The sequence below is a fragment of the Neoarius graeffei genome, chromosome 14 (assembly GCF_027579695.1).
Source record: "Neoarius graeffei isolate fNeoGra1 chromosome 14, fNeoGra1.pri, whole genome shotgun sequence".
Lineage (NCBI taxonomy): Eukaryota > Metazoa > Chordata > Actinopteri > Siluriformes > Ariidae > Neoarius > Neoarius graeffei.
This window is the reverse complement of record NC_083582.1, coordinates 48,942,110-48,959,335: the sequence shown is the minus strand read 5'-3', so window position 1 is coordinate 48,959,335 and position 17,226 is coordinate 48,942,110. Positions and strand designations below refer to the sequence as shown.

The following is a 17,226-nucleotide window of genomic DNA, read 5'->3' as shown; positions in this document are numbered from 1 at the left end:
TACATTTGTTTGTACAATTTTGAATAATTTAGGGGATTTTTATTGGGGGGGACAATTCATGTTTTTCAGAAATTGGGGGGGGGGGGGGGGGGGGGGTCATGTCCCCCCCGGGATCTGCACCCATGCTCCAAGGCTACTACAAGTAATTTCACCAGGTCAAGATTACTGTGAGGTCAAATGTCCATCCCCAAATCACAACTTAATAAGGTGTGTAGTCTACCAGGCGGAGGCGTCCCCATCGCCGCCGTCAAGTTCTATCTAGTTTTACCTTCTTCTTCTTCTTCTTTATGTTTATTGGCGGTTGGCATCCAACATGGTGCATTACCGCCACCAACTGTTATGGGTGTGGAGCATCAATGGGGATTTCAATGCTTAGTCCTACTTTACTATGTGTGGAAAAAAAAAAGGTGAAATTAAATTCTCTCAAATAACCTAGTAGCCTTTAGGAATGTCATAATATGTATCCATGCTAATGGTTTAACTGTGGAAAAGGAAAGTAAATCTTCTATTGTTAATGTTGTGTATCCTAATGCTTTGACCCTTTCTAGTAGGATTTCTCTTTCTGTATTGTAAGCTTGACACTGTAGCAAAACATGTTCCACTGTTTCTATTTGGTTGCATGATGCACATTGACCAGTATTATGATCTGGTTTTACCTACAGATCAGTGACTGTGATAAAGCACTAGGAGGCGCAGAGTCAATGTGAAACCCTGCGGCACTACAAGTCCCAGAATGCCCTCGTTTGTAATTACGTATTTGTGATGCTTTTCGCAAGGGCTTGTGGGTAGGCAGGTTTTGAATAGGGAAGATGGCAGCTGCGGCAGTGGTTGAGTTTCAGAGAGCTCAGTCTCTTATTAGTACGGACCGAAACGCGTCTATCGATATTTTACATTCAATAGGTAAGCCGTTTCAGGTGCTTTTTTAATATTTCAGTGTTTTTATTTACACATGTAGTGAGCGTTTTTGAGGCAGTCCTTCCCCAGGCGCGAGCCGGCTGCCGCGGTGCTGACTCACTGCACTGTGTAGCCGCTATAATCATGCTAACAGACTTAGCTTGGTGGAGCGCTTCACCGAGTCATGCATGTATAGCACGTTAGCTTAGCCTGCTATGCTAACCAGCCAGCGCACTGGTCAAGGCCGCGATGACAGATGAGATTTAGCTAACGCTGTGTAACCTGAAAGCAAAAGAGCAAACGCTTTCCTTTTATTGACGTAATGATGTAAATGCTTTTCTCTCTGGCGTTTTGGTTTTTCTCATGGCTGACTGGGTGTCCAAGTGAAACCATATTAGCTAGTTAATCAACTTCTAGTCCACCGGGGTCTAGAGACAGAGAGAGAGAGGATGTTCTCGCATTCTGATTTAGCTCGTTAGCTAGCTGGCTAGTTAGCTACCTAGCTACCATTTTAGATTTGCGCTAGAGAACATCAACAGCAGAGATTAGTTTTAGCGCGACTTGCACAGCGAGCGTTAGTCAGCGGTTTAGTTCAAGTTTAACGTTAATTAGCAGCGTTCTGAAAAATATTCAACACTTTTTTTTCTTTCCTTGGAAAAATAAAGTAAAATAAGTATTCACTTTTCCTTAGTCTGTTTTTTTTTTTTTTTTAGTTACCGACTTATCATAGTGAACTTAATGCATGTTTATACCAATCAAACTGGCACAATTCAGATGTTTGTACAGATCCAGCTAGGCCTCTCTATTCCATATAAAATGTGGGCTCCACTCCAGCCTCTGATAAGAGAGACCTGATTTTGTGCCCCCTGTGCACCATCAGGCTCAAATAAACCTCTTTTAGTTTGAGCTTACTGAAGGTTGTTTTAGCATGGAATTATTCAAAAGACCTCCCTTTAGCCTTTACTTGATTTACAATTGAACAGAATCACGAAGAGTCTGGGAACAACCAACAGTGAAGGAATCAAAGTTCATTAATTGTTCACGTATCGACTATGAATTTTTATGACTTGATTGTTATGCTAGGTTGCATTTCTCTAATTTTTCAGTGGTAGAATACGATCACTGTTGTTGAATAATTATTATATGCATTATATAAGACTCCCTTTTAGTCCTTACTTGATTTACAATTTAACAGAATCACGAAAAGTCTGGGAACAACAAACAGTGAAGGAATCCAATTTTCCCGTCAATTTATGGACCGAACACAACCACACGGCGTTTTACATCATACCGTTAGCAGTTAAAACACCCAGGACTCGGTCAAGTTTTCCTGGGGCTTGTATGTATTTATTTATTTAAAGGGAGGTTATCTCATCTCGTCTCATTATCTCTAGCCGCTTTATCCTGTTCTACAGGGTCGCGGGCAAGCTGGAGCCTATCCCAGCTGACTACGGGCACCCTGGACAAGTCGCCAGGTCATCTCTCTCGTTCACACCTACGGTCAATTTAGAGTCACCGGCTAACCTAACCTGCATGTCTTTGGACTGTGGGGGAAACCGGAGCACCCGGAGGAAACCCACGCGGACACGGGGAGAACATGCAAACTCCGCACAGAAAGGCCCTCGCCGGCCACGGGGCTCGAACCCGGACCTTCTTGCTGTGAGGCGACAGCGCTAACCACTACACCACCGTGCCGCCCTGGGGAGGTTATATCTAACTTTTTACAAGATATCATCATCACACACGCATTCAAAGGTTATGACATCTTTATTACTGATTTTTGCACTGCTCTTTTTACTTCACTTCAGTTTCTGTCTCCTTATGATCAAGTTATCAACATCCATAATGTCAGGAAACTGAGGCATGGTCAATTGACTTAATATCACTCGTAAAATGTATCGTCAGTTTAATAAAAATATATCATATCTCCTTTAGGGCCACAAAGACACCAGTTCTAAGCTACATTATTATAACATTCAAAATCCCAGATGACATCCAAGTCAGTTGTTTTCTATTAGTCCTTTTTTTGTGTGTGTGTGTGTGACGACACGAGTTCCCGTGGTGAACGCAAACACGTCATGCTGCATGGAACATAGAGCCCTTCAGTCGTTTGCTGGCTGACGGCACTTTCACTTTGCTGATTTTTACCGACCCCTGTATTCCTGACACTGTCTGATGTGCTGGGGTTCTGAGTGTGCCGTCCTCATGGCTCTTTCAGCCCTTAAATAATCTTCAGTGCTTGAAGAAGCAAGCCCCAAAAAACTTCACCAGTTTAGACTGCACCGTTGTTTGGTTCACGCAGAGATAATTACACCACCACACCAGGCTGATTAATTATTACCTCCGCCAAGGAGGTTATGTTTTCGGTAGCGTTGGTTTGTTTGTTTGTTGGTTTGTCTGTTAGCAACATTACGGAAAAAGTTATGAATGGATTGCTCTGAAATTTTTTTCAGAGGTGTGACTGGGCACAAGTAACAATCCATTAAATTTTGGCGGTGATCCGGATCACCGTCTGGATCCCAGAATTTTTTAAAGGATTCTTGGCGGAGGTCTGCGCTCTCAGTGCTTTTCTAGTTCACGTTGTTATTGGTCAAAAGTTTGGCGCCCGTTTGGTCATTGTGTAGTCGATTTTTTTTTTTTTTTTTATTGGTCACAAGCATGTGCTCATTGTTTACACTCTGGCTTCCCGCTGTCTCTTCGCTGGGGTTCGGCAAACAGAGGGATTTGTGGATGGATATCTAGAAAAGATGACTTATGACAATCATGACGTACATCTCATAATTTTCTCTTAGTCACTAATGAATTATGTTCGTCAGTGACGAGCGCCAGCGGGAATCCTGAATTAGTAACACGGCTGAGTAACGGTGGCTTTGCGTGTGCTTAGGTTTGTTTCTTGCTTTTGGTCTTTAGTTTGTCATGCTAATGTCACTACATGGAGTTTAACATGTTTATAGAAAACGCTATTCTATTTCTTTCACATAAACCCTATTAAGCCAGTAAAGTAGATGTTAGCTAGTTAATGCTAATGTCCCTGAATTAACTAGCTAACTGATTATAGTTTACTAATATTGACAGACTAGAGGATTGCTCTTACAGTTTCTCATCTTTAACTTGTGAGCTAAATTACTTGTTAATTCAAGCATCTCCAGTTCAAACCTCACTAGTTTGGCTGAAATTGTAATCATGAAAACAAAAACCCAATAGTTAAGGTTTTTGCGCAAGAGCCAAACCGTGGTTCTCTGGCTGTGCAGTACCTTAAACGCAACCTTATTTGTACTCTTTCCTGTTTTAGCATTTATCACTGCTAAAGTTTGAGCCTGGTGTACTTAAAGTTGTGTGCAGACAGGTTATTGTTGTTTGCTTGATTTGCTTACGTTATTCTTTCAGCTATGCATATGATGCTGTTAAGCACCTAATCTGTGCATGATGTTTCCTCAGTCAGGCGAGATGTTCAACAGGATGATGAAGAGGCCGTGCGTGTCAAAGAACAGAGCATCCTGGAGCTTGGCACTCTCCTGGCTAAGACAGGGCAAGCTGCAGGTAAGTTTCCTCATCCTGCAATCAACACATGATCATCTCAGTTGTGTTAAAACAACCCTGGACATCAGTCCTACTGTTAGTTTTTGCCATGTCTTAGCATTAGGGATGCACTTTTTCCACTTTCAGTCCAATACCGGTGTCGGATCACTATGCGTTGGCCGATACTGATACTGTTGCCGTAACTAAGCTGACGCTCTGCAAGCTTCTGATGCCAAGTTGTGCAAAACATCAGCGCTGCTTTAAGACAGGTTGTGTCAAGATCTGGGTTGTCAGTTGATGCGTTTACTCCATAAAATAGATCAGATCTGAAAAATATTGAGTCTAATCTAATTTTGGTGCAGTGTTTCATGCCAGTGTCGGTCATCACCACACAGTGTAATTAAGATCCCTTGTTTGAGCATCTCTATAATGTGGTTATACTTTGTTTTCCAGAGCTTGGAGGGCTCCTGAAGTTTGTCAGACCCTTCCTGATCTCCATAAGCAAGGCAAAGGCGGCACGACTGGTACGCTCGTTGTTGGATCTTTTCCTGGATATGGAGGCAGCCACAGGACAGGAGGTTGAGCTGTGTCTGGAGTGCATTGAGTGGGCCAAAGCTGAGAAAAGGACATTTCTCCGACAGGCTCTTGAGGTAATTGTGTTTGCTATATCCACTTGGACATTAAAAGAGACTGTATGGATGAGCAGTAGTGTAAGAAAGTGAGAAAATGAAACTTAAATGTGATGCATCCATTTTGTCCAATAGGCACGTTTGATCTCACTTTATTTCGACACTAAGAGGTACCAGGAGGCTTTGCAGTTGGGTGAGTTATTTGACAAAGTCCCCCCCCGCCATGTGGTTTGATTGACACATTTGATTTTGTAGCTTTTGCACTTGGGCAAGCGTTAGATATTACCACACCTTTCCCTGTGTATGATTCAAAATTTCTTTATGAACATTTAGTAATGAATCACAGAGCTGGTTCAATCTAAAGAACAATAAATGTATCGTTCTTTGCAAAACTGATGTGGCGAAGAATTGAAGTGTGATTGAAAATTAGATGTATTAGATGGATAATCTGTTGAATTGTTTTTTAGGCTCCCAGTTACTCCAGGAGCTGAAGAAGATGGATGACAAAGCTTTACTTGTGGAAGTCCAGCTTCTTGAGAGTAAAACCTATCATGCACTGAGTAACCTGCCCAAGGCCAGAGCTGCCCTTACGTCTGCCAGGACTACAGCCAATGCCATCTACTGTCCACCCAAACTTCAGGCAGCTTTGGACATGCAATCAGGCAAGTCTTAAACACACACTGCCCATACGTTAAACGTTACATTGTCATGGTTGAACGTTGTAAATATTGAGAGATTGGAACTGCGTTCTTACTCCCTGTCTGGTTTAATTCATTTAAGGGTGTACTCACACTAGGCACGGTTGCCTTGTACCGTGCCCGAGTATGGCTGTCCTGCTCCCCCATTGGCACGTGCCCACTTTGTTCCAGGCCAGAGTGCACTTACATCATCATTATGCAGCTTTTTGTTTTGAAGAAAAGTGCTCTTGCATAGCATGATGGAGCCTGTTTTGACATGGCTTACTTAGAGTTGTTTTGGGCATGGTGACACACGGCCCGCTCGCATACTGTACAGATTTATCAATTATGCAGTGCAGAGATTTTCAGTAAATCATACTGCATGCATAACAAGGTTTTTGCAGAGGTAGGTGACATTGAGGGAGGAATTTGAACCTTTGCTCGCCAAATACATTTTTTGTTCATCAATAAGGTGAGAACTAGACCCGTTGTTAACCCGCATATTCTCAAATAAATTGAAACGTGCACCTCATAACGTTCTGAGTTTTGTGCTTGGGCACGGTTAGCGATCACACCTGATGTGTACGCTGCCCAAGTCCAAATGAACCGTGCCAGGGTCCACCTCTTCAAGTGGGCCAGGGTATGATGAGCCGTGCACGCAGCGAACACACTAATCAAACAAACTGGACTTTGGAGGTCAAACGTGCTTGGGCACAACACGGGTCACCTAGTGTGAGAACACCCGTCTCCTTCGGCTTCACTGTAATGACTGAAATGATCATTACGAATGTTTTGCTGAATATTGAAGCAAATTCTATTTTAGGAACAAAGTAAATTTTACACTTTCTAATTTTTTTCATGTTAAACCCAGAAGACACGGCCTTCTTTCCCATTTCAAAATAGAAGCTTATTCTTTTGTCTATGAATAGGTGAGCGCGTGTGTGTGTGTATGCAACGATAAATCGAATTACAAATTTGACCATTCAAATCAAAGAAATAAAAATGAATCATAGTTACTATTAGGCTGTGTAATCTGTTCTTCCTAGCTGTAATTGCGTTGTTTAGACTGCAAAGGGCGCAATCACGTAATAGCGGGAATACACGTGACTTCACCCAGGGCGGAAGTAACACAGCGCAAGCAGCTCTGTGAAAACATAAACGGATCTAAAATGGGAAAGAACTGTTGATTGACTGTACAAATCGATGTAGCAAGAAGTCGGAGCTCTTTTTACAGACTGCCAAAAGCTAAAAAGAAGCAAATGCAGGTCGTACATTCATAAAAGTTTAAGAAAAGGACTTGTTAACCTTTTTTTTCCCCACCCCAATTTTATTAGAAAGAATATTTGTCAATAGTCTCTTTTGCTCCGAATTTTTGCAAATGCAGGTAAATACTGTAGGTTATTAATAAAATGAAACGAGAGGTTTTTTATTTAACAAAAGGAATATTAAAGTTGATAAAGAATAGGAAGAAAGTTGTTGGGGGTTTTTTTGCAAATTTTTTTTTTTTCAAAAATGTCGTGGGGAAAATCAAATCGAAAACCCAACCTGAATCAAATTGTGAATTTGGTGAATTGTTACATGCCTGTATATAAATCTTTCAGTTAAAACGAGGGTGCTCTTTTTATTCTAGTTAACTGTATGTATCTTATAAAGGTTTCGTATAAACTATAGTCAAATAAAGACAATCATCTAAGTGAGGAATGGTATTAACAAAATAATACATGAATATGCCATTGCTGTGTGTAACGAAAAGTTCAAAATTATAAATGGAAGAACCCATGGTTTAATAACACCACATCTAAGATTGGTCAATTAGCTAATTGCTGTAAATTATGTTTGAGTAATTAAACCGTGCTATGCTTAAGAACAGATGGTAAGAATTCTGTATTATCTCTAACATGAGGTATATGTTCTGTAGGCATTATCCATGCTGCTGAAGAGAAGGATTGGAAGACAGCATATTCTTACTTCTTTGAGGCTTTTGAAGGCTATGATTCCATCGACAGCCCCAGGGCCATCACTGCGCTGAAATACATGCTTCTTTGCAAAATCATGCTCAACTTGTAAGTAAGATAACAGCTTGTAGAGGCTCTGCTGAGAGCTTAAAATTGTGTTTTGCTCTATCTTGAGTAGTTTTCTTTGTTTGTTTTTAAATGTAAATTCCCATTAGATGATTGTTTGCAGTACATGCGTTGAACGGCCATTTCAGCAGTGCGATCATGTCTGGCCTACCCTTGATGACCAATAAACATCTCTTAGGAGAAAAAGTTTAAATGCTTTTGGAAGAGATTTTCACACACAATCTGGAAGTATTTACTCCTGAACACAGTGATGGCTCACCCTCCATGCCCACTAGCAAGTGACTGTGACAGGAAACCATTCATTTTCTCTGCCCCTGCACAACACAGAGCCATGATTCTTGTGACTATACAAAGTGGCAAATGAAGAAAGTCTGTGTAATTGTCAATTATTTGCAAAATGTGCACGGTACAGTACAATGACACATCAAACCAATTACCTCAAATGATTCTTGACCAATCTAATAGCAAGTGTGGTCTGACGTTTCTTTAGTTCCCTACTTGCAACCTTAGTTCCTAATTTACTCTGTGACGACAGAAACCAACCAGGTAGATCTCAGCTTGTTAGCCTTGGGTGGCAGCTGATCTAGACATTGAGAACCTTGATGACAGATCTCCAGATTGTGGGTTGAGCACAAGACTAACTATCTTGTCTCATAAAAAGTCATAGTTCTAGAAACCAGAATGGCCTTGTGTGTTGATGCTAGGCATGAAGATAAGTAAATAAGGAAGGAAAATGCATCCAGTCCTACAAGCACTCGTTAAATATGCATGGCAACCAGGCTTGTAGTACTCGAGTCCAGGACTCGTGTCCTAATTTTAAGGACTCGTGACTCGGACTCGTAAGGTGGAGACAAGGACTCGGATTTTTTATTTTATTTTTTATAACATGCCATAATAATTTGGCATAAGAGATTTATCTTTATATTAATTTTTGTACTAATTTTGTGCAAGAGTGTCACACCTGCGCACCTTGGCGCATGAATCAGATAAACTCTTGGGCGAGCTCCAGACAGCGGGTGCACCAAGCGGACTCTTGCACGTGCCGTAAACGATTCGCACCTGCGCAGGATTAAGGCACAGTCAGCGTGCCTATATAAAAACTGTGAAAACACACTTGCTTTGTCCAGTATTAAGTTGCGTTGCTGGGACATTACCGAGCCTTATTTCCTTGTTTGGTTTCCTGATCCCTGATTTCTTGTTTCTCATCTTTGATTCTGCCGAGTCTACGATAGCCTGTTTGTGTCTCGCTCGACCTATTACCTGTTTTACGATTTTGCCTGCCGATCTGGATTGTTTACCTGTCTTCATTTGTATTAATAAACACACCTTCTGCACTTACATCCGTCTCCCAACCATCTCTGACAGAATACTTGGCACTCCCTGACAAAGAGAACGCACATTCACCTGTTCATATGTCATGTTCAGGAACAAACTAATATTCACGGAGCTAAAACAGCCACTGTCAAATGGTGCTGTTGGAGTCTTGGACTCGACTTGAAATTTTCTTTAATGACTTGGACTCGAGACTGGACTTGGACTCGAGATTTAGTGACTCGATGACAACACTGATAGCAACATTACAAAGAAAAGTAGTGCTCAGAAGGAAGTAGCAGAGTTCATTTGGTGCCTCTGGTGAGTGACTGTAGCTAGTACAGTTAGCTTGCTTTGCTACTCTGCCTAGCATGTAATATGTAAATTGAACAACCAATTTTCAGAGAATTTAGTGAAGGGTTTGTTTGTTTGTTTGTTTGTTTGTTTGTTTGTTTATTAATTAAATTTTTGATGTACAGTCCCAGTCAAAAGTTTGGACACCTATTCATTTCTTGGATTTTCTGTATTTTTGAGTATTTCCTATTGCAGAACAATAATGAAGACATGAAAACTATGAAATAACATATGGAACTTGCATGGAATTATGTGGTAAACAATAGGGCTGCACAATATATCAAAAAAGTATCGATATCGCGATATCATAGTTTGCGATACACATACCGCAAAAATTACTTAAATTTCAATAAAAGGCACATTTTTCTGTGCCGTCCAATCACATTTGAATGTCAACAAGCGCCGCGGGATAACTCTGCCCCCTATTGCAAAACAAGTAAAAGCCTCGTGGTGATGGCGGAAGGTGGGAGCGGTAGCAAGTGTGGTGAGACAAACTTGTGTGAGGAGGAACTGGTTTCCAAAAAAAAACCACACGTCTACTATTTGGAAGTACTTTGGATTCAGGAGGGATGACGTACTGCAAACTCAGGTACTTTGCAAGACATGTAAAACAGTGGTGGCAGCTACCAAGGGGAACACGACGAATCTCCATAAGCATGTACAACACAACCATAAACACCTGTACAAAGAGATCCAAGCTAGCATTAGCAGCAAACAGTCCAATGATATGCCAAGTCCTTCAACATCTAAAATTACGAAGGTGACTACAGTTCAGCAGAGCTTTGCTAGTATAACCCCTTATGAGACACATTCTAAACGCCACAAAGACATAACGGCAGGCATAGCGAGATACTTGGCGAAAGACATGATGCCGATGACAGCTGTTACCGGCAGTGGATTTGTGGACATGATTTCAATACTGGACCGACGGTATAAAATTCCCTCACGGAATTATTTTTCTCAAGTCGCAATTCCAGACATGTACAACACGTGTCGAAAATCAGTTACACTTGAAGTAAGTGGAGCGGAGTACTACGCAAGTACTACAGATCTATGGTCAAGTCGCACCACAGAACCCTACTTGAGTTTCACAGTTCATTTTCTGATTGAAGAGTTCGAGCTGAAGACACGATGTCTAGAGACTGTATACTTCCCCGAATATATTTCTGCTGCGCTCACAAAAATGAAGAGATTTAAAGATGATTGATGGACACCATTGCAGGTGTAGCCATGTTTTTCCAATAAAAAATAATGTTGGAATGGAAGCGATGCATTGGGTGTTTTTTTTTTTTTTTTTTAAATGCTAGACAGGGCAGAACGGCGAGTAGAGGTAAGAAAAACATCATATATTTAATTATCGTGATACATATCGATATCGAGATATTCAGTCATGTTATCGAATATCGCATATTTTTCTGATATCGTGCAGCCCTAGTAAACGAAGTGTTAAAAACAAAATGTTTCATATTTTAGGTTCTTCAAAGTAGCCACCGTTGACCTTATTGATTCTTTGCACACTGTTGGCGTTCTCTTAACCAGCTTCATGGGGTAGTCACCTGAAATGCTTTTCAATTAACAGGTGCCTCGTCAAAAGTTAGTGTAATTTGCTGCCTTAATGCTTTTGAGATCAAACAGTAAAATTACAGTAAATAGTTCTATTCCACAACTGTAGTAATCCATAGTATGTCAAGAAACCACTCAACTAAGTAAAACGACATCCGTCATTACTTTAATACATGAAGTGTCTTAATTAATGAAAATAAAGAAAAACCATTGAATTAGAAGCTGCGTCCAAACTTTTGACTGGTACTGTACATTACTACTACCATTTTTCGTTGGGGGGGCATGCACTGCTCAGCAGTTTTGCTTGCCCCCAAGTGACACCAGTACTGGTTGCTACACATCCATAAGAGATGAGCTACAAATGAGATGAGTGATTTGTCACTTGCTAGTTTGAACGTAGCATCGTAATGTAAGTGGACAAGCTGAGGTCAGTACACACTCCTGAAAATCTCACTTTGTTCTCAGGCCGGAGGAAGTCCAAGCCTTGATCAGTGGCAAACTGGCCTTGCGTTATGCTGGGAGACAAGTAAGCTTTGTTTCATGTCCATATTCGAGTGGCTGGTTTGAGGATTTGTTTTCCTGTACGTGTGTGAACTATGCATTTTCTCCTTTTTCTGTCTTATCTATAACAGACAGATGCACTAAAGTGTGTAGCACAGGCCAGCAAGAACAGATCATTAGCAGACTTTGAAAAGGTGAGATGGCTGATGCTTACATAGTCAAATTCAAGTTTGGCTTCTTGTCTAAGCTTGTTTCTTGTTTACGTTCACGTGTGAAGGCGCTGACCGAGTACACAAAAGAGCTGAGAGACGATCCCATCATCAACACACACCTGGCCAAACTCTACGACAACCTGCTGGAGCAGAACCTTATCCGGGTCATTGAGCCCTTCTCCAGAGTACAGGTAGTGCACGCATCCAAAACCTAAACAGTAACTAAACCACACATAATACGAGCACATTTATTAAGGTTAATGAAATGGGTTCTGCAGCAGTATTGTTGGTGCTGATGTTGTAACTTAATAAATAAAAAGTGCACAGCTCTGAGATGCTGCTTTTATTGAATTGGTTGGCTTTATTGGCTTGTGCCTCTGATGGTCTTTTGTTTTATTTTGTAGATAACACACATATCAGATCTCATCAAACTATCAAAGGTAAGTTACTTGTATAGTTTGGGCCAAATGGAATGCATTCTTCTTTTTATTTTTTTGTATTCACAGTAGACGTATTACTTTACTGAGCGAATGCAAAACACACAGGCTTAATAGTAATCTGATGTGAAATCAGTGCTTGCTAATAAATTAATCTGATGTAATCAAGCCATTTGAGCTTGTAAACCTGGGAGCTTGATTTGTTTTTTTTTTTTTTTGTATTTCAGGGTGATGTTGAGAGAAAACTGTCACAAATGATCCTGGACAAGAAGTTTCATGGTAAGTCAAATTGAGTTCATTCTAACTGGGGTATTTATGAAGGGTTGAGTACATTGAGCTGTTAGTTATTATTGCCACATGCACTATGGCTAAAAGTATGTGAACACCTGTCAGTCATAGCCATATGTGGTTCTTCCCCAAACTTTTGCCACAAAGTTGAAGCACACTATTATATAGAATGTCTGTCTTTATATTCTGTAGCATTTAAGATTTCCCTTTTCTGGAACTAAAAGGCCCAAACCTGTTCCAGCATGACAGTATTTTGCCCCTTTTCCACCAAAGCAGTTCCAGGGCTGGTTCAGGGCCAGTGCTTAGTTTGGAACCGGGTTTTCTGTTTCCACTGACAAAGAACTGGCTCTGGGGCCAGAAAAACCGGTTCCAGGCTAGCACCAACTCTCTGCTGGGCCAGAGGAAAGAACCGCTTACGTCAGCGGGGGGGGCGGGGGCGGAGTTGTTAAGCCCAACAACAATAACAAGATCGCGAAAGGTCACCATTTTTAAGCAACGAGAAGCAGCAGCTGTACAAACGCGAAGTCATCCATTATTATTGTTGTTGTTTCTGCTGCTTCTTCCGTGTTTTTGCTTCGATATTCGCGCCAAGGTTTATGCAAACGTAGCGACGTAACTGACGTATACAGCGACGTAATGACGTGGCTTCCTTTAGCACCGCGAGCTATGGAAAAGCAAACTGGTTCTCAGCTGGCTCGCAAGTTGAACGAGTTGTGAACCAGCACCGGCACTGGCCCCGAACCAGCCCTGGAACTGATTTGGTGGAAAAGGGGTATTTGTGTGCACAAAGTGAGCTCCATGAAGGCATGGTTTGCTGAGGTTGGTATGGAAAAACTTGAGTGACCTGCACAGAACCCTGACCTCAATCCCACTGAACACCTTTGGGCTGATTTGGAATCCCAGTTGTGCCCCAGGCCTCCTGACCTCACTAATGCTCTTGTGGCTGAACGAGCCAATGTGCACAGCCACATATATTAAAATCTAGTGGAAAGTCTTCCCAAAACACTGGAGATTATTTGGGAAAATGATAAATTTGGAATGTATTCAAAAAGCACATATGAGTGGAATGGTCGGGTGTCCACAAATTTTTGGCTATACAGTGTAACTCGGTGCCACCCCAGCATTGTGTGGTTTTCTCTCTCTCTCTCTCTCTCTCTCTCTCTCTCTCTCTCTCTCTCTCGCGTGCTTTCTCTCTCTCTATTGTAGGCATCCTTGACCAAGGTGAAGGAGTCCTGATCATATTTGAGGAGCCTCCTGTTGATAAGACCTATGAGGCAGCCCTTGAAACCATCCAGAACATGAGCAAAGTTGTGGACTCACTGTACAACAAAGCTAAGAAGTTGACATAGGTATGTTTCGTAGTAATCGCGCCTCCATTTTTGCATCCGCTGAACTTTATAAAGTTGTGAGCCATAAATATTTTCAGCTATTAATAATAGTGAGAGTTGTAAGGTCTGTTATTTGTCTTTTGACCTGTGGTTTGAATTAATTATTTTTTTTCGGTCTCTCTTTCAGAACAAACACAAAAGGATGCTGCTCTGCAGAGTGGATGTGTGTGAGTGTATGTCTGCATGTGTGTGTGGCCAACATGTGGAACCTTTTTTTGTCAAGGCGAGAAGGGACAATATAGAGTAAGAATCACAAATTTCAACGGGATTCACTTGTTCCAACTGAGTTTTTAACTCCTCCTTTCAATGGACAATTTCATCCTTCTTAATTTTGATGGTTTTTTCCTCCCCGATGTATCTCTCATCGGCCAACATGGCCATCAGGGAATATTGTACAACTACAATAAAGTCTCATAAAGTCACCGTATAGCATTGTATAACTCTTCTACGGTTTAAGTTACAGCCTCTTAAGGTGCAATACTGACCTCACTGTGGGTAAAGGGGGAACTGTGGGTAACTGTGGCTGTCTCCATTAGTCCTCATGGGAACATATATTATCCTGCATGCAGGAAGATACCATTAGGAAGCGACAACCAGGCATTTATTACATTTGCATGGTTAGGGCCTTTAGATAGTTCTGTAGCAAGCACAGTTACCAGCAGTCAGACCAATCACAGCCATTTTGTTCAGATTGTGTATTATACAGTTTAACATTTGCTCTGGCAGTATACTTTTCATTCATTGTCTTTAAATCTATAAACATGTTTGCTGTATTAAGCACCCTAGAGTTGTCCTGTTATGAAAATAGCATTACGAATGCTATCGTTTGACTGCAGTAGAAATAAATTTCTTTTTATTCCACTGAACTATAAAAGCTCCGCTATAAAAGTTCCTTTTAAAAACATATGGTGTAGTTTCACCGGGTTTCGAAAGATATTTTTCTGAGGTTATTTTTCCCATGTGTTAAAACACAAGTCTCATTTGATTTATGCTTTGTGTTGCAGGAGCGACACAGGCCTGACAGTACATTATTTTACAGATTTTTTTTTTTTTTCCTCCAGGTTAAGATTTCTTGCATGTCTTTTGTGATTTATTTGGATATTTTATACTTTCATGCTTGCTTTTGTACCTAAAATGGTAAGGTGTGAATGAATACTTGTAGATATCCTGGAATGCAAATCGCCAAAAAAAAAAAAAGTTTCACTTCAGAGGAGGTGTTAGGAATTGATTTGCTCACTCTCTATTGGGATGTGCATTTTAATTCTTTCATTTTTTTTTGTAAAGAAAAACATGACTACTAAACATGTGATTATTGATGAATATACCAATTAACATTTGACCTTTTGTGTGGCGGGCTTTATTTTTCCTGTGTCGTAAACAATACAAGCGTAAATACAGGCCTTTGGCAGAGACACTGTTAGCAGAAATTCAGATGCATTGATGAAATTTGACCTGAAGCAAACAGCTTCTGTATCATGCTGCCTAAACTCGAACATTTTGCCTTATTTTGCTTTATTCTTCTCAAAAGCCAAGAAGGAACTAAAACCATGCAGTCGTGTATACACCCATAATAAATCTGAACGGAGTGGGATCGGATCAGCAGGAGAGATTTTGCATTATTTTGTATAAAACACTGAACAGTTTGGCTTCTCTCTCTCCTCCTTTGGTTGTCTAGCTCTTGTATGTAATCAGATCACCTCTATTTGAGATTTACCAACACAAACACCTTATGTCACAATTAAATCAGTATCAAATGTGCAAGTGGTTCTTTTTGCCCTACAATCACCTACCCAGTATATTTAGTGTTTCGATGACAGACATCTGAACTGAAGTGGAAAGCCCACACACAGTGGATAAACATTTGTATTTAATAAAACAGTTGATTTTTAGTATCTTTTGTGTAGCGATTGACCTTGCTCTGTGTGCCTGAAAACGGCATAAATTTTAGCAAATGAATGTCTCTGTTCTTCATTGTTTGACACAGTCCAGTTTGAGTAGAGAGTGGTCATTGCTAGTGGGTGTAGTAGTCCAGCAGAGGAGTTTGATAACATCTTTCTTCCAACTCATTGACATTTTCTGGATGGGGAAAGTCCAATCTCCTGAAGCCTGGAGTGAAAATGAAAACTAATGACTCCTTACTGAGCCAAGTTATAACATTTGTGTCCTTTTCCCATAGAGCTCATGAATTAATCATCAGTCCTGACATTAAAAAATTGATAACGGTACCGACTATTTTCTTAGCATTTTTTTAAAAGGAAAATGAATGTGTAACACAATAATGTGTCCATAACCTGAACTATTTCTCCCATCCTTCCTCGTCCATATAATTTGAAGCTTATTGAATGCAAAATTAACATGATTTGGTCAATTATCACCATAGAAGTGACATACTTTATTTTAAGTGATGTGACCCTTAATATTTACCAGATAAAGCATAATTTGTCAAAACTAATGTTCACTTTTTTTTTCCCCCCCCAACAAACCAAGTAGGAGGACGACACGCCGAGGTTTCTGTTGTCGCAAAATAACTGACAGATGGTGTAATGTGGTCTTCTACCACGCTGAAGCTAATTTTCAATAACGGTATATCCTGAAGTGATTTATTCCTTTTATACTTCAACAGCAATTTGTCAATGATTACATTTTATTTATTACCAAATTGCATTGTATCTGTGACGACCATGAAACATGTCCGTTCCCGTTGTCATATGGAACAGCATCTATAAGCACTCATGTCCTCTTCTCCTTTTTGTCTCTTGAAGGCAATAAATCAAAACCAAAAAAAAGCAACTTACTAAAAAACCAGAAAGTGTTAAAAAAAAAAAAAAGTCCTCTTTATGGCTTTAACTTTGTTATAAAGCACTGCCACTAAATATTCCTTCCATAAATGTGAAGGAATCAAAAAGCCTGTTTATGGAAGCCCATTTCCACCAGCTGGGAAAAAAAAAAATGTTGTATAGTATCATGATCTCATAATTATGACATGATAAAGATTTACTAGGCTATTTCATAATAATGAAAAGATTCTCAAGTATTAAGACTTAATATCTCATTATGAGATAGTAAGTCATTATGAGAACTTGTAATAATTGAGATAGTAAGTTGTAATTATGAGAAACTCGTATTTTGAGTCATAATTGAGATACTAAGTTGTAATCATAAGAACGTCATTTATGGAGTTATAATTGAGATACAAAGACATTATAAGAAGATTTCATTGTTACCGTCTGGGAGGTGAGACAGAAGCATGGCTGCACGGACTACCAGACTTGGGAATAGTTTATCATCAGGCCATCAGAGTTCTTAACTCTAACACTTAATCATTCCAGACTGTACTGGATCGCCTGCACTTTCACTTCTACTCTTTACTAT

The 17,226-nt window shown here is 40.3% G+C and overlaps 1 protein-coding gene across 1 annotated transcript; it reads left to right on the top strand.

The window, feature by feature from the left end:
• The first annotated feature begins 794 nt into the window (after positions 1-794).
• psmd11b (proteasome 26S subunit, non-ATPase 11b) lies at positions 795-15,746 on the top strand. Its single transcript, XM_060939891.1, has 13 exons — positions 795-900; positions 4,333-4,434; positions 4,867-5,063; positions 5,178-5,235; positions 5,510-5,704; positions 7,638-7,782; positions 11,494-11,554; positions 11,661-11,723; positions 11,807-11,932; positions 12,146-12,181; positions 12,406-12,457; positions 13,673-13,815; positions 13,982-15,746. The coding sequence occupies exons 1-12, from the start codon at positions 810-812 to the stop codon at positions 13,813-13,815; spliced, it is 1,269 nt and encodes a 422-aa protein (XP_060795874.1). The 5' UTR covers positions 795-809; the 3' UTR covers positions 13,982-15,746.
• Positions 15,747-17,226: the final 1,480 nt, after the last annotated feature.

Bases quoted from the DNA above. Each gene is read 5' to 3' on its own strand.
- psmd11b (XM_060939891.1), top strand. From the start codon at position 810: ATGGCAGCTGCGGCAGTGGTTGAGTTTCAGAGAGCTCAGTCTCTTATT. The intron at 5,705-7,637 runs GCAAGTCTTAAA...TATGTTCTGTAG, and splicing joins AGCTTTGGACATGCAATCAG to GCATTATCCATGCTGCTGAA. The intron at 12,182-12,405 runs GTAAGTTACTTG...TTTGTATTTCAG, and splicing joins ATCTCATCAAACTATCAAAG to GGTGATGTTGAGAGAAAACT.